The 17,409-nt window shown below is 39.5% G+C and overlaps 2 protein-coding genes across 3 annotated transcripts; one reads left to right on the top strand and one right to left on the bottom strand.

Annotated features, from left to right (window-relative positions):
* Positions 1-3,183: 3,183 nt before the first annotated feature.
* Positions 3,184-11,506, bottom strand: LOC129411737 (uncharacterized). Of its 2 annotated transcripts, none has more exons than XM_055163425.1 (6): positions 11,254-11,506; positions 9,957-9,982; positions 9,604-9,885; positions 8,444-8,592; positions 4,425-4,664; positions 3,184-3,471 (listed from the first exon to the last, which is right to left on the bottom strand). In XM_055163425.1, the coding sequence occupies exons 1-6, from the start codon at positions 11,504-11,506 to the stop codon at positions 3,426-3,428; spliced, it is 996 nt and encodes a 331-aa protein (XP_055019400.1). In that variant the 3' UTR covers positions 3,184-3,425. The 2 variants fall into 2 exon arrangements, with proteins under 2 accessions (XP_055019400.1, XP_055019401.1); XM_055163426.1 differs by having other exon boundaries at positions 9,604-9,882.
* Positions 11,507-11,692: 186 nt separating this feature from the next.
* On the top strand, positions 11,693-16,470 carry pycard (PYD and CARD domain containing). Its single transcript, XM_020926044.2, has 4 exons — positions 11,693-11,939; positions 12,543-12,602; positions 13,035-13,064; positions 15,566-16,470. Exons 1-4 carry the CDS (start codon positions 11,693-11,695, stop codon positions 15,832-15,834), a joined length of 606 nt encoding a protein of 201 aa, XP_020781703.1. The 3' UTR covers positions 15,835-16,470.
* The last annotated feature ends 939 nt before the right edge of the window (positions 16,471-17,409 follow it).

Raw genomic sequence — 17,409 nt, 5'->3', positions numbered from 1 at the left:
ATCCATTTATTTCAACAAAGTAACTGTAATCCAATTACCACTCATTAAAACAGTAATTGTAACTGAATACAGTTACTCATAATTTGTACTCTGATTACGTAACTCCGGTACATGTAATCTGTACTCCCCAACACTGCATATAATAAGTAATATCTGGAAAACCTTAAAACCTTGGACAATAAGTGATCAGGTTGCTTATAGAAACTATTAAATCTGAGAATATCTGATTTAGAGGTGTGTCTCATATTGGCCAGAGCTCGCCTGAACCTGTGTCTGTAATTAAGATATTTTACTTTGTTTTTGTAATAAATAATACTAAACTATCAGAGCTTGTTTTTGGATTCTTCTCTGAACACTCCACACCAACGCAGGAAGCATCACAGTCAGGTGAGCAGATGCTGTGGGAATTATAAAATGTTCACCATGACAGAATAAAGAGCATCTACTGGCCCGGTGTGGTCAGGAGACACAGAAACACACAACAGCAAATGGAAACACACCAAATAAAACCTGGATTGGACATTTTATTTAAAAATATACACTGAGCAAATATATTACCAACCCCACAGCTGCTAAAAATATAATCATCATAAATTAAAACACATAATTATTTACTATTCTAATTTAAAGGTGCACTATGTAACTTTTCTGCACCTGCTTGTCTCCGGAGATGTTACAGTTCGGCTTGGAATGTTCCACAAACATGTCTTGCGTTTGTACAATTACACACGTTACAAGATGTGGGGTTGCAGATCTTGTAACTTGGTGTGGTGGTATCAGCTCTGGGGCAACAGTGGCTCAGTGGTTAGAGCAGTGGGCCCCCAACCAAGTTCTGTAACTGCATCCTGTCTAGTTTGGCCCCCTGTGAGCCCAGCCCCTTGGGACCACAGACGGAAATGAGCGTTAAGCTACAATCTGGTGTATTTACATTCTTATTTCTTCTTATTTAATTTATTTGTAAAGGTACAGCACATATTAATGAACATTAAAAATGTAAATATGTAAAGATTATAGCCAACGTGGCTAATTTCCATCTTCAGTCCCTCGACAGGTTGATGTAAAATCATCTACAGGACAAAGGAAAAGTACAGCAACAATCACACAAAAGTACACAACACCAGCACACTCACTGTACACACAACACACTCACTATACATACAGTTAGTTTCAAACAGTTCATTTGAAGTTCAAAGTCAAGAGTTTAAGAGTTAAACCAAGAACCCCTCAATATAAAAGAAAATGTAAATTGGTTAAACATGGAGACATATTTGACCATTGAGTAACCACTGTTGTAAAGCTTTAGAAAATGCTGCCAGTGTTGAAAGTTCTCATACATGAGCAGGCACTGTATTCCATGTCTGACTTGCTCGATAAGCAAGAGAGAGTTGTCCAAACGCACTTTTCCTGTTCATGTTGTGTCATGTTTGTTCATTAACACGCTCGGTCCCAATCAAATAAATAAATAAAACAAGTGCAATCAGAGATATCAGCCTGGTCCCATGAGGCGTCGGTGGTCAGATCATCAGCACAGAAGCAGATTATGAGGAGTCCAGCCCATATCACATGATCATTATATCCACAATACAATGTGTGTATGTGTACAGGATCATGAACATTAGTGTGATGTTGGTCACACATGAGAATGTCTGTGTTTACTAGTGTGGAACCAAAATGTCATTTTTCATGAGTTGTGTGTATGTTAGTTGTGTGACTGTAGATCAGTGTGTTGTGTGTCACCAGTTCCAGTTAGAATTTTAAAATGAAAGAGAAAGGAACTGTAAGAATTAGTGATTATCTCGAAAACTATTAATATTTTATTCTACAAATGCATAGAATTATAAATAGATAATAATTTTTCTGAGATTTTGAGACACTCCCGTTGCTCGAGCTCCATCCTTACACATATTTGACCTTGGTTACCTTGACCTTCAAGTGACCTTGACCGGTTTCAACCTGTAACATCCAGTGTACCTCGGTTATGTGTGATGATTGGGTGAATATTTTAGTCCGCAGATGGTTCAGAAATTGCAGAAATTGCCTTTATAATGGCGTGACATTTCAATTGACCCGTGTGACATCAAATGACCTTAGCTTGTGACCAAACTTTTTTTGCGGCAATGAGCACAAGGGCTTGACCCACGTACCAAATTTGGTGATAATCGGTCCATAAATGGCGGAATAATCGCAGGTGGACAGACACACACACAGGGTGAGTGCAAAACCTGGTCAACCCTTCAGAGACCAGGTAATAAATGAAAATGGTGTGTGTGTGTCTGTGAGTGTCTGTGTGTGTGTGTGTGTCTGTGAGTGTCTGTGTGTGTGTGTGTGGTGGTTGAAGGGGCTGATGGCACAGATTGGCAGCCTCTCTTCAGTTGTATCTGACCATGTGTGTGAGTGGAGTGAGTGTACAGTGTGGAGCTTGGAGGGGCTTCGACAAGCCTCAAAAATGCTTTACAAGTGTAAGGCATTATTATTATTATTATTGTACTGTCTCCATGGAGATAGATACATAGTCTATGGGACATTTCAGACAAAGCAATAGCATCTGCATGGAGCTGGGGGCAGACAAAAAAGTGACATATTTCTGAGCACTGTTAAAGAGGCGTGTTTTATATGACCTGATACCACAGAACATATGACACCATGTTACATTTTATTGTCTTGATAATGGTATATTCACAAAAAACAAAGTATTAACATGTTTTATCAGTTTCACTTGGTCTGAGTCTGCCCTGTCCTGGCTCCCCGTGTTAAGTCACTCCCCCTTCAGAGCACTATCACAACACAATCAGCATGCATCCTGCTAATGAAACTACTGCACATCACATCAGGTTTGTTGTGTATAGTTTTGTATCATGTTGTTGTTGTGTGAGTTTTGTATCATGTTGTTGTTGTGTACAGTTTTGTATCATGTTGTTGTTGTGTAGAGTTTTGTATCATGTTGTTGTTGTGTAGAGTTTTGTATCATGTTGTTGTTGTGTAGAGTTTTGTATCATGTTGTTGTTGTGTACAGTTTTGTATCATGTTGTTGTATCTTTATGGAGAATTGTCATGTGGGAACAGTGGGCACAGAATCTTACAGCTAACCGTAAGAAGAGCGATGCTTGGATAATATCTAAAACCTCCTCAGACATGATTTTGATGAGGTAAAGTTATAACAGGGTAGAAAGAAAAAAAAAAGTGTTTGCACAATACGCCCTCTTTAATCATGATCTGCACATGTACATTACATAATGGGTTTAGAAAGATTTAAAATCTATAATATATATACTAAGAATTTAATAATATAAAAATTTGTGGTTCAGTTGTTGCTGCTTCACCCACATTTGTGTATGATTAGTAAAACTTTAAATCAATCAATAATTTCCTGTTTTCATACATTTGACATAAAAACGATGAGGATCCTCCGGTGGCTCTTTGGTGGCCTATCTGTATCTTTGGCGTCTTTGTTTAGAGGCTTCTGACTTGAATCTGGAAAAAGAAAAAGGGAAAATTAAGAAATAATACATTAATATCATTAAAACCAAAATCATTAGTCTGCTTTGTCCCATCTGCACCTAAGCACAAAACATGTTATTATCTGATCATCAGGAAGTACATGTTAGCATGCTTGTTATTATCAGCTTTATGAAGGTAAAGCTCCACTCCAGTCTGCTCTGTGACCAGTGTGTATAAACTCAGTGAGGAAGAACTCTGGGCCACTGCAAACAGATGAACTAATGAACTACTTCTAGTGTTTTGACAGTCAAAGTCAGGTACAGCGCCTGAAGATGATTTATTCTAATGGTGTTGTATTTCACATCATTTTTTTAAGTGTGATAATTAAGTGAAATACCTACGGAAGCCCTGAGAGGCAAGAGAAAAAAAAAAGAGGCAGGTCATTTGGGCTCTATTTTCTAAGTGTGTGTGTGTGTGTGTGTGTGCGTGCGTGTGTGTGTTTTTTTGTTTTTTTTTTTTAATAATAAAATCTACAAAAAAAAAAAAAAATTCAAATTTTTTCCGCTTTTTTTTTTTTCCTTCATCAGCCACATCAACAGTGAAAAAAACAAACAAAAAAACACAAGTGTTTTTCCAGTATATTCCTGTAAATACCAAACCTAAGTGCTGGTGAACAATTGGTAGATTAGCTCATGGTGTTAGGTGCTTGGTTAGGATGTGGGAGACTGGGGTTCAAAATACACCTGCTCAAAAATTTTGAGTTGGTGAAAAAAAAAAAAAAAAAAAAAAACACTTAGAAAATAGGGTCCAAATGACCTGCCTCTTTTTTTTCCCCTCTTGCCTCTCAGGGCTTCTGTAAATATCAAAAAAGTTATTGCAGTAAGTAAGTAATGATCAGAGTTTTTAAAAATCTGGACGACCTCCAACACAGTCCACGACTCAAGATTGAAAATGGTGAGAATAAAAAACACAGCGACTCCTCTCACCTTTTCCCTCTGAAGAATTTATTCCTGTTGTAGCTTCTCATTGGTCGTTTGATTTGTCTGGAAGTATCCGGTTGGTGGGAGGTGCCTGGTTGGTGGGAGGTGCCCGGTTGGTGGGAGGTGCCCAGGTGGTGGGAGGTGCCCTGGTCGTGTTTATCGCGGTGCAGGATGTACTTTATCATTGCCTCCATTTGAGATCCTTTTGTATAATTTTCTGCCTTTCCTCGGAGATACTTCATATATCTAAACAACAGAATCATGTTTTTTTTTTACAGTTTCTACAAGAAATAAAAGCAGGAATAAATCATCCAAAGTCTGGCACATCCATCAAACCACTGTCTTGTGATTATTCAGGGCTGGGTCACAGAGGCATCAGTGTAAGCAGAGACTGTCAGACTTCCCTCTCCCTAGACACTTCCTCTAGCTTCTCCAGGGGAATTGTTTGGCCAACATAATTTGTTACCAGGTGAATATGTCTAATTATAGCTAAATTAGACATATTGACCTGCAGACTCAGAATAGCATTTGTCTATACTGCCTCTGCATGTGGCATAGGCAGTATAGACAAATGCACCAGCCGCTGCCCCGTTAACAGTACAGCACCAAATCAAAGAGTCTGGAAACAGTTTAGAGTCTAAAAGTGTTTGGTCAATCCACCTCCTATTCAGCGGCATGAATAAGAGGTGATCAGGAGTTTGAACTAGGGATGGGCACGATTAGTCGACTAATCAATAATTGATCATTAAGAATTTCGTCGATTACGTTCATTTCTAATCAACAAACCAAATGTAGGTTTCTGTGTGTAGATATGAAGCTGCGTCTGACACAAACACTGGAGTTGCAGCCTCAGTCCCACGTTTGGGATCTGACACCTCCTTGGAGACACTGTACCTCTCAGTGAGTGTGTTTACATGCACATCTGTATCCCGGTTTCATCATGGTGCATGTTTACGCAGTATCCCGGTTACTGCAACATAAAGAGCTGTGCGAAACCTGCACACGATCTCTGAAAATATTGCGACACAGAACAGACTCACCTCCAGCATCAACATCCCTCTGTCACAGAAAGAACACTCATATTCCACTGAGTCATGTCCTTTAGTCAAACAGAAGCTGAACCGCATCAGCGCACAAGAGCGTTTTTTTGTTTTTTTTTTCTCTGCTTAGTTTATGCAAATGAGCCATGCAGTTCTAAGTTTCGTTTCTGTGAGACTTGTGCAAAGCTGCTTAAACACATTCTAATGTCAAATGTGGCTGATGTGGCTCTAGAGTCTTTATGGTTTATATGTTGTAAAGTTGAGTTTATTTATGCAGTAGTCATAATAATGATGATGCTTATTATATAAAAACATTAATGATTAATCAAAAATCGATTGTTAATTCTCCATTAATTTCATCAAATGCCCATCCCTAGTTTGAACAAATGTTTTAGGGTTTGAACTACCTCATCTGAACTCTGTCCACAGTGCAGTGTGAGGCTGCAGTTCAGAGTGTGCTCAGTCTGCTGCAGTTCAGGGGACAGGGCACAACAGAGGGTTGGGGCTCCACACAGAACCACTACTGTTTGGACACAAGTAACATTAGGGCTGCATACTGCGACGCGGGACACATTTTAAAAGCTGGCTGCGGGCGCGGGCGGGAGTGGGGCTAAACAACGCGGGAGCGGGCGGGAGTGGGCGGGAGGGATGATAAACTGTAGTCCCGCAAACTAAATATGAGTATAAAGTAAAATATAAAAAAGATGAATGTAAGCATATCATGCAGAATTTGTGCTGGAGATTTTATTTGGCATTAATAAAAACATTTTAAGCAGCAGACCCGTCCCCCTTCCCGTGCGCCGCGCCAACAGTCCCCCCGCGTCCCTTACGCCACGTGGACAGTCCTTCCTTCCGTATGTCGAGCTGCCTGTGCAACAAAACCAGAACTCAACCAGAACTAAATCAGGACTAAACCAGGTCTAAAAACAGCTCTAAAACCAGGACTAAAACAGGATTTAGCCAGGACTTAACCATGCCGCCAGATCGCCCACCGCGCCTCCTCTCATACGTAGCCTAATTTCTTTCACTTCTCCATGTTTGATAGAGTTTAAGAAAGCAAAGGTTCCCATCCTGCGGGACTTGCGGGTGGGTGCGGGACAAAATATTGCAGATGCGGGCAGGAGCGGGACTGAAAATTACAATTCTTTGCGGGAGCGGGCGGGCACAGGACTCTACAGTGCGGGAGCGGGACTCAAAATTCTGTCCCGCGCAGACTTCTAGTTCCAAGCAGGAACCAACCGAAAAGATTTGGTAGCCTACATACCATCACCGAAAAAATAACATTCATTCTGTGCTAACTATCGGCTCCTTGGCTTTAAATGCTTGTGTGAATGAGCCAATACATCCACCACACACAAGAGCAGCGCAGATACTCATGTGTCACCACTGCGCTCTGCACAAAACAATAGCACAACAGCACTCATGTTTGAACATACATAGTCCCACATGTGTCCAAAGTACAGTGACCCAGTGTAAAATAGAGGTTAACCCCAACTGTGCCACAAGTGTTCGAATAAAATCTAATTCCCCATTTAAGAGAAGCAGCCTGTAATCATCATGTATGATGATAGACAGAAATAAACTATGTAAGAAAAGCATTAGTTAAAGGAAATTACTTCTATTTTGTTCAAAAATGTCCTGGTGTGACCTCAGACCTTTAAATTTACCTGTTACAAAACAATTAGCCTAAAAATTTCATTTAGGCCCCCTAATTATTATTTATAATTAATGGACTAATGCCTATCAGATTTTGACTACTAACAACTGCATCAGAAATCTTGCTTAGTGTGTGGGTCAGGACTATGCATAATAATACTAATACTAATATTAATACTAATATTAATATTAATGGGTCAAGTGGTAACGGAGGGAAACAGGGGCAGATTTTTGACATTCAAATGTCTCTTATTCAGAAACTAGAGGGACTATTGAAATAAGTAAAGTATCAGAATGTAGGAAAGAGTTACACTCCAACAGGGGAAAGTTAAACCTGTGATATTCTTTCAAGTTGTTGACAAAACATTTAAAAACTCATGTCGGTAACGGAGGGAATGAAATATGCAGCACTTTTTGGGCAATAAATCCAAACAGTGATAACTCTTGGTTCTCACTTCCATATCCTTAACAAACTGGTTTGAATATTTGCTTCATATAGTTTTCTACCATATGGTACAAGATTAGGTTGAAAAACCTCTTACTTTTTGACTCATGAGATTTTTTATTAAGAAAGGTCATGGTAAAAGTAACGGAGGGAAAATTGTTCAAGCAAGTAGAAGGTGCATGATTTTTACAAAATTTGTCGCTTTTTTCTTCCAAATACTTTAATATTACTTCAAAATGAAAGGAAACTATTTCTATAAAATATGTCAGTCCTTCCAAGCAAATTTTGATCATTTTAAATAGATTTAAAAAATCATGTTCCTTCATCAACAGTTCAAAGATGGAATAACACAAGATATGATGAAATACATCCATTTATTGACATGATTTTCAGGTCTTTGAAATTTGGGAAATCATTTTTATTCCATGTTTCATACATGGTCTGTTTAAAACGGATGGAACTTTAGAACCAAAAATGGTCCAGAAAAAAGGTCAACAGTTTCATAAACTAGAGGACATATGTATCTGTTCAATACATTTTTATATCAGATGCATTAACTTGAATTTTTGGCCTTGTTGTTTTCTTCTGCTTGACCGGGCCCTAATACTAATAATAATAATAATAATAATCATCATCATCATCATCATCATCATCATAATCAAGTCTGGGGCAGACTGACAGAAGTGAGGCTTCCCTCCAACTACTGTCAACACTCACACACATCAGTTTCATACTAGGCAAGGTGAAGTGTCTTGCCTAAGGGCACAATGGCAGGTTTTGCCACTGGTGCCCCACTGTGGCACCTGATTTTTCCAAGTACTTGACAGTTCACTTCATTCTGGATTATCTTTTTTTATTGAGTTTGCCATGAATGGGTCTCTTACCTCTTCTTATCCTCATCATTGGAGTTGTACAAATCCTTGCGAGTTGATTTTTTAAATTTTCCAAATCCAAGAGGAGCCAGGCCTTCACGATGAAAGTGCACTTCTTCCACAATCTCTGGGAAAGAGCTCACATACTCTGCCAGAGCGTCCTGACAAAGAACACACATTTGTAATATTTTAACTGATGTGTGTTTAAAAACACAACAGTGTACTCCTCTTCCTCACCTCCAGCAACTAGACCTCAAATCTGTCACCTATTATCATTACGCTGTTTTCATTTTAAGAAGCTCAATCATTTTTAAATTTCCAAATGGAAAATCAAGGTTTAAGTTACTAAGGGGATAAGACGTGTCCAATCCCTTAATAATATTATACATACTTTTCTAGTAATAAAGGAGTAATGAAATCGTCTCTGTGTACAGCTGGCTTCTTCCGGTCAGAGAGTTGGTGTGGGCATTTTCACTGCCATTCAATCTCTATGAGGTTGTTGCCAAGTCACACAGCGGACAGTGAGGGGACAGTGGTGAGTGGACAGTGAATGGACAGTGAGGGGACAGTGGTGAGTGGACACTGAGTGGACAGTGAGTGGACAGTGAGCTGCAGGTGAATGTCACTGACAACAAGTAAACAGTTTACAAATGAGGAGAAAACGTCACCGGAGGATACTTCAGCTTTTAGAAAAGTATATCTTGGGACCTAATAAATAATTAAATAACCCCACAAACTGAAATAATTTACAAATAATTGTTTCTAAACTTTACTACGACTACAAATGTTGTTATGGGAGATTTAACATTTGAATAAAAGTGAGCATTAGCAATGAGACTCAAATTACCACTGTGAGAGCAGAAGTGTCCTCTGGTGAAGTTCTCCCTGCATCTGTAAAGTTTATAACTTGTTGTCATTGACATCCACCTGCAGCTTCCTGTCCACTGCCTGATCTGTCAGAATTTAGTGATTTTACCGCAACTCGGCAAAAACCTCATAGAGACAGAACAGGAGGAGAAATGGCCACACCTGCCCTGTGAGCGAATGTGGCCAGCAGCCCATGACAAGTCAAAACTCCACAGATAAGAAAAGAAATGTGCTGAAAACTGAAATGACTCAGAGATTGTGAAGTGAATTCATGTCAGCTCATTCCTGTCCTTTTTTCAGTGTACCTTGTTTTTCATGTGCCACGAGTCATGGCTCTGCTTTCCGCTCGTCTCTCTCTCTTCCTGGTGCGTAGCGACCACGTACACAGCGTAGCCCACATCGTTCAGCAGGAGCCACTCAAAGCTCTGGCCTCTGTACTGGCCGAACACGAGGACGGAGCGGCCCAGTGGCAGAAGCTCGTCTCTGGGATAGTCCAGCTGAGGCTCTGGAGTCATCTTCTCCAGGGGTTTGCGGGCAGCCACCACAGCCTGAGCCTCTGCGCTGGGCTGCAGAGAGGGGCGGAGCTTCTGACACAAACATAACATCAAACAGTCAATAAAGGTATTTACACAAATGAAACATGTTGTTATAAACTTACCTCTAGACGAGCTTTGTTCCACTGTTCTGTAACAAACCAAATCAAACCGTGAGGAGAAGACAAAAGTAGATTGAGTTACTCAAAACCTGCCTTCAAATGTATTATATAATGTTTTGTCATACATGGGCCAATCAGAGTACTGCATTTTAAATACATTATACTCAATACTTTTACATTATATTATAGTGAAAAAACATGACATGGAATTCTAAAAAAGCTTTACTTTTGTTGTTGTTGTTAAGCTTTAATTTAGAGGAATAAATCACACACTGCAAGAGCTGTTCTCATTAATCATGAATTCATCTCATTAATACTGTGCAGTTTAAAGTTAAAATTACAGAAGTACAACTATGTATTCTTTTTAATTAAGCAAAGTAACTATTCTGAACACCACCAGATGAAAGAGTAACTGCACCACAGTACAGTACAGTAGTATTTATATTCTGAATATGTATTTTCAGTACATGTATTCAGTTCCCGACACTGAACACACGTCACCTTATCTCCTACAGTCACGTGTTTGTTACGCCCTTGTAATAACTTGCTTTATACACATTAGTGCTGTAGTCCTTTTGTTTAGTCGATTAATCGGTTGATGGAGTCTTAATCCACCAAAATGTGTATTAGTTTTATTTCTTTACTTTATTACTTTTATTTTGATTATGAGGAGTTCTGTGGGACAACAGTGGAAAGGGTGAGTGAGGACGCTGAAGAGATGGTCATTTTTGGGCAAATTAAACATAAATTAATCTGTATTTATATAAATACATTGATTTGTAGCACTTTTTCTTCCATAAATAGTTTTTTTTTTTCTTTTGCACTTTTACAAAGTACAAAAAGTACAAAATACAGTAGAATTGAACTGAAATAAAGGCTTCTTGATCACTGCTGGTGGACCTTTGGATCTGTGAGGCTGGAGGTTTGGTCTTGACAATACACTGACAAATGAACCAGGCCTGAATCATTGTGGTCAAAATGCCCCAGGTAACAGTGGCTACAGAAGTGACTTAATACTGCATTATTACTGCTGTGACTACTACTACTTGTGTGAACATGTAGTTGCCATAGGGATGGCTGCTGTACTGATAAAATGGGATTATAGTTGAAGAATGAACAGCCAGCATTGATACAACTGTAATAACAAAAGAGGATGCATAACTGTGTTAAATATTCTTTCTTAATCAATGCACACTTTTACGTCGTTGCTTTGACGCATGCACGTTGTTTACGCAGACTTCTAATGCAGAGAATCACGTTAAGTACTTTTCTAATGTTTTTTAATATAACCACGGCTCACTTAGTTCCTGCGCCTCCTCGTTGCAGCCGATGTTCTCCAGAGTATTGATGGTTTTAAGCACAGCTCCTTCCTCTGTGCACCGGGACACCAGGAGCTTGGTGATCTGTACGCGGGATTTGTTCTCCACCTCTCCGAGTCTGATCCGCGGCTTCTCACGGCGGTCCCGGAGCAAAAAGCAGAATTTCTCAAAGTTATTGTCCTCCAAGTCGTTCAGTATATCCAAAATCTGCGTGTTGATGTCGTGTTGAGACATTCTCTGTTTCCTGACGAGTTTCAGGGGATACTTGGGTCTGTTGTTTACGCACTCCACGGTCTCTGCGGCGCACACACAGATTCAGTTTTCGCGGGGCCATGTAGGCGGTGCCGTGGGCGGAGCCTGACTGCAAAATATTACGGAAGAACCATAGACTTTATTAAATCTGCTCGCTCGTCCTGAGACATGACGACTAAAACTGTCATCGCTGGTGCGCTCGAAGACCTGAGTCAGGATGACCTCGCCAAATTCCGTCTGTGGCTGCGGGAGAGGAAGAGCGACGGACCGCGCGTCAGACGAGCCCAGGTGGACGGGAAGAACCCCCTGCAGTTGGCAGACCTCCTGGTGGAGACGTTCTGTGAGAACAGGGCCGTGCAGGTGACGGTGGAGCTGCTCCGGGCCATCGGCTGTACCAGGGTAGCAGAGGAACTGGGTGAGCGCTTTTACGCGTGGGACGTCTCTCCAGACAGGCTGTATTTACTTTCACTTTCGAGTTCGTGCTGTTGCTGCCATTTTAACCCTAGTGTGTCCTAATGTGAACAAAGGCGCAGTCCTCGTTCAGTTCTGGTTTGGCGGCTCAGACTTTCCTGATTTCTTTTTAAAGTTAAATCTTTTACCATTGGTGAGACTGGTTAATCCCACTTGAAATTCATACTTTTTCAAAGGACAGAATATTGAGAAAAATCCTGCACACCGTCTTACTTGCAAAATGTGAGATTTATTAAATAAATATAGGATTTTTCTCTATGTTCTTGGGCTGCTCCCTCTCCTCTAACGCATCCGTCTCAAGAAATTGATGTTCAAAGTTCTCACTCTTTAAAATAATAGGATATTAATTTAAGTAATGAATTTTTATAAATTAAGTAAAGTAAGCACATCGACTCAAATGTAGTGCTTTACATGATATATAAATCATATTTTTTGTATTGAATTCTGAACTTAGGGTCAACAAGAAAAAACAAATCCTGACTTTAACATTAGATGACTATGTGTCATTAAACCACACTTTTTTCTCCTTTTTGTTCTCCTTTTTCAGCTGAAGAGGCAAACAAACTGCTGCAACCTGCACAGACGAGGCAAAACCCTCCAGCTCCGGGTGAGTTTTCTCCAAGTACTTTTACTGTAACATCACCTGATCTAACACACAGGAGAAACCCACCACGGCCCTGAATATAACCATATACACTGATACTGATGTAGAATAAAAAACAGTCTCATAACACAAAAGGATTTCAGGTGTAACAGGTTAACTGTGTTATAAGAAAATATGTGTGATCCCTACACTGGTATCGGTTCATATCAGGTCTTGTAGTATTACTGGTCAATGAACTGGAGAAGATGAATCAGTGCATCCCTAAAACTACAGTCCCCAGTTTTCCTAATAACAGTTGTAGTAATAAAAGTACCTCCACTACACGTGTCTAAGTAAAAACATATAGAGTGACGCTGCGATCTGTGAACTAGGACGTCATTTCCACATCAGAATCATATTGTTGTAAATATAATAAATGTTCTTCATGTGTTTCAGCCCCTGGAGCGTCTGCTGCACCTGCCAGAGGTAAATGTATTTCAGACACACACACAGAGCCACAACAGAAGCTACTGAAGATCATTCAATTCTAGAGCTACTAGGGATGTAACAATAACTGAAATACCGTAATATTGTATCATCAAAGTTCTCACAATAATATCGTGGAACATCACAATATATCGAATTACAAGTCTCTTTGCTTAAATGAAGAGTTATGGTGCAGCAGTAGTTAAAAAAGACAGAGGGAACTACATAGACCATGATCCTTTGCTCCATTTCAGTGCAGACTACAAGAAGAAATAAGAGTTCTAACACTTTTAAGTCTTAGTTCTTTGGATTAAGTCTTGTCAAGGCATTTTAAGAGGAAAAAGTCGCATATTCACAGTTTTATTCACCTCCACAAAATACCACAATAAACATCGTATAGTGAGATGTATATTGTGAAAATATCGTACAGAGAGATTTGGTTATTGTTACATCCATAATCGTGAGCCTCCCCATCGTATTGTGAGCTTTCCCACGATATCACAATAAATATCGTACCATGACGATATCGTATCGTGAGGCTTGGATATCGTTGCACTCCTAATAGATACCTAATCATTCTGTGGCCATCCTCCTTAATAATAATAATAATGATAATAATGATAATAATAATAATACATTTTATTAAGATAACACTTTTCTAAACAACTGCAGAATGAAAACAGTTACAGAGAGTACAAAAGCCTGGTTATCGGACAAAGTATAGACATATTATACATGTTATAAAAGCAGGTTAAACATTAAAGGGCCCATCTCATGGAAAATTAACTTTTCAGAGTTTTCTACCTTCTGAGAGTGATGTGTGGGTCTTGTATTTGTCACTGAAGTGGTTTTTAGATTGATTCGGCCTTTTTTAAACAAATTGCAGTGTATTTCTGCCACCCTCCCACGTGACAATGAACTAAAGCTGATGATGACGATGATGCGGCAGATACACCTATGACGTGTTTGACGTAGCAGAAAGAGCTTCACACCCGCTCCCCTCCCCCTGCTCCACCGCCTCCACCCCACCTCCACCCCATCTCCACCCCACATCGTCTGACAATTCCCACATAAACATCTAAACAAAAGCGACAGCATAAGCTCATTGTTCTACACTGCAGTGAACACGATATAAGTTTATCTACTAGTGTTTATTAAAACGTTACCAATCAGTAATGTTCAGCTGATGTGGACGTGGTGCTTGAGCTTCGTTCTCCTCAAAGTCCTCGTCTGATTCTGGGCAGGCACATGCGGCTGAACGCGCTGTATCTCCACGATGAATAAAAGTTTATTCCTCAATTAATAAAATTCCTCGATTAATCCATAATTGATCATTACAAATTTCATTGATTATGGTCATTTTTAATTGACAAACCGAATGTAGGTTTCTGTGTGTAGTGTGACCAAACAGGTCCGTACATGTGTCTCTGCATCAGAAGGAGCGAGACACAAACAGTCGGTCAGTCTGTAACGTGCTGAAGCACAAATGCAAATTTAACGATGACTTGTACAAGAAATTCCACACTTTCCATTCCAGTCGGGACAAGTGTGAGTCCATGTGCACAGTGTACAAAGCAGCACATATGTTTCAGTGTCCAGTGGGAAAAAGTTCACCAGGACACTGAAAACATGAAAACGCTTTGCCAGGTGAGAGTCGCTCAGTGTCGATGACAAGGCCCCACCCCCCAACCCCCGTACGATGTCCTGATTTTGACAAACGCAAATCTCGTCACACTAACCTGTATTCACCTGAGTCATGTCTTTTAATCCGACAGAAATGGACCACATCAGCGACACAAGAGCTGTTTTTTTTTTCTTCGCTTAGTTTATGTAAATGAGCCCTGCCGTTTTAAGTTTTCTTTCTGTGAGACTTGCACAAAGCTGCATTAAACACATTATAATGTCAAACGGGCTGATGTGGCTCTAGAGTCCTTACGGTTTATATGTCGTAAAGTTGAATTTATTTATGTAGATTAGTAGTGCAGATAGTAATAATAATGATGATATTTTTTATATCAAAACGTTAATGATTAATCGATAATCGATCGTTAATTCTCCCGACGATCGATTAAGATCTCCCCCTCCCTCCCTGAGATGGGTGGAGGAAGGGCGTCTCACTCGTCGCCTACGTCACGTTTGGAGGGCGGAGCCTGTGCTTTCTCAGGACGGGCGGGGGGAGGAGCAATAGTCGGACCTTCATAGTTCCTGGTCTGTGACTGTCTCCAAGAAATCAATAAGATTTCAGAACTATTGTGTAATGGATGTTCCAAAAACCAAATTGTGCTTGTTTATGTGCAGAAGATACAATGTGAAAAGAGTTATTCTGCATGAGATGGGACCTTTAATAGTGGTTCTAAATAAATGGCCTTGAGGAGTTAGTTGAGTACAGTCGCAGATTTGCTGAGGTAGTGAGTTCCAGAGGGTGTGGCGGTGATGGAAGCTGCTGCAGTCCATGTTTTAACCATTTCTCTCTCCGTCTCTCTGTCTCTGTCTCTCCTCAGATGAACACTTTGTGGACAGACATCGCATTCAGCTGACCGAGCGAGTGAGCAACATCAACCCTGTTCTGGACCTGCTCCTACAAGAGAGAGTCCTGACCCCTGAGCAGTACACCGAGATCAGAAGCATCAGAACCAGACAGGAGCAGATGAGGTTTTTGTACCAAGGACCTCTGACATCTGGAGGAGAACGCAGCAAAGACGTGTTCCTGTCTGCACTCAGGGCGCATGAAATATATCTGATCAAGGATCTGGAGGAGAGAGAGGGCTAGACCTGCTCCTGTCAGCACCTGTCAGCTCCTGTCTGCTCTGGAAGATGCAAGAGAGAGTATATATATCAAAATAATATTACTCAAGCAGAAGTACAATGTAGTGGTTCAAGAAATTACATTTGGGAAAACCACTATTCAAATAAGAATCCACTTTATTTTTATAGCATATTTTATAAACAGTTTCCAAAGTGCTGCACAGACAAATGAATAAAATAAAAGACAGTCAATCAGGAATAAAAACAATATATAAAAAGTGTTAAAATACATAAAGCTAAAACCAAAGAATAACTTAAAGAGTAACATGAGATTTATGATTAAAAGTTTATGTAATTTGAAGAACAAAATATTCAGTCAACTGAACTTTTGACTGGACCAGTGCCTCAATTTCTAGTTTAACATTTTTAGAAACATGTTTTTAATGTCTTATTGTTCAGGTGCTTTGTTTAAGAGACCAAAATATTGTATGAAATTGTATGGAATTTATTTTTAAATCTGAATCATGAATGACTTTCTACAATGGATTTGTACTTTTTAAACTTTTTTAAACATGTATTTTGTAAACTAAGACCAGCGGCTGGGATTGGACAAATTGACAAATGAAATATGCAATAAATTTTTTGTAATTTCAAATCTGAATGATTTGTATTGTTTTATTGAAAAAATGTTTTTTGAAAAATACTTGCCAAAAAAAATCAACATCCAGATACAAATTGCTTTGAACAAAAAATGATAAAAGTTCATAAACAGACAAAAACTGACAAAACTGAGTCTTGCCTGAATAGGTTTGGAAAGTTTTTAAATCAGAACTACTGCAGTATCGAGTAGTACTTGTATATAAGTATTTAACAGTCATTGTAACGCTCTGTTCACTCGTCTCACAAAGAAGCTACAAGTGATACAAAATACTGCTGCTAGGGCGGTCACGAAAACTCAAAAAAAGACGCCATAGTGCCCAACCGATCAGTTCTTTAACTGGTCCATAAATCTCTAAACAAGGTCAAAAGTGACCAGTGTCGGGGAGTAACAGATTACATGTACCGGCATTATGTAATCAGAGTACAAATTATGAGTAACTGTATTCAGTTACAGTTACTGTTTCAGTAACTGTAATTCAACTGTAATTGAATTACAGTTACTTTGTTGAAATAAATGGATTACATGGCGGGATTTTCCTGTTTTCACATTTCGGGCTATATCCCTTTTTTTTTTTTCCCCAGTAATTCCACTCATTGCTGGAAACTAAACCAGGTCTAAACCGGGTCTAAAATCAGGTCTAAACTAGGACTAAACCAGGACTAAACCAGGTCAAAATCAGGATTTAACAGGGCTAAATCATGTTGCGTGAACGCGTCTCCTCCTCTTCTATTAAGAATATTTTTTATTTGGTTCAGTGAAATCTGGGCTTTTCATTTTCTTTTAGCAAACAAAACATTTTATGTTACAATATCCTCGTCTTTGCTTCTCTACAGCAAATCAGGTAATCCAAAGTATTCAGATTACATTACTCACTTTACGTTACAAACTACATTTTGGGGGATGTAATCTGTAATCTGTAGGGGAATACATTTTAAAAGT

This window comes from Boleophthalmus pectinirostris, unplaced genomic scaffold, assembly GCF_026225935.1.
Source record: "Boleophthalmus pectinirostris isolate CB_2022bp ecotype Guang Dong unplaced genomic scaffold, ASM2622593v1 HiC_scaffold_6, whole genome shotgun sequence".
Classification (NCBI taxonomy): Eukaryota; Metazoa; Chordata; class Actinopteri; order Gobiiformes; family Gobiidae; genus Boleophthalmus; species Boleophthalmus pectinirostris.
The sequence above is the reverse complement of the archived record's forward strand: the minus strand, read 5'-3'. Positions and strand labels throughout refer to the sequence as shown.

What these genes read in the sequence shown, in the direction of transcription:
- LOC129411737 (XM_055163425.1), bottom strand. Translation starts at nt 11,506, where the DNA reads ATGTCTCAACACGACATCAACACGCAGATTTTGGATATACTGAACGAC. An exon ending in CGAGGAGGCGCAGGAACTAA is followed by an intron (nt 9,983 to 11,253) that starts GTGAGCCGTGGT and finishes GGTTTGTTACAG; the next exon opens with AACAGTGGAACAAAGCTCGT. An exon ending in AATGATGAGGATAAGAAGAG is followed by an intron (nt 4,665 to 8,443) that starts GTAAGAGACCCA and finishes TCTGTTGTTTAG; the next exon opens with ATATATGAAGTATCTCCGAG.
- pycard (XM_020926044.2), top strand. Translation starts at nt 11,693, where the DNA reads ATGACGACTAAAACTGTCATCGCTGGTGCGCTCGAAGACCTGAGTCAG. An exon ending in CAGGGTAGCAGAGGAACTGG is followed by an intron (nt 11,940 to 12,542) that starts GTGAGCGCTTTT and finishes CTCCTTTTTCAG; the next exon opens with CTGAAGAGGCAAACAAACTG. An exon ending in GTCTGCTGCACCTGCCAGAG is followed by an intron (nt 13,065 to 15,565) that starts GTAAATGTATTT and finishes GTCTCTCCTCAG; the next exon opens with ATGAACACTTTGTGGACAGA.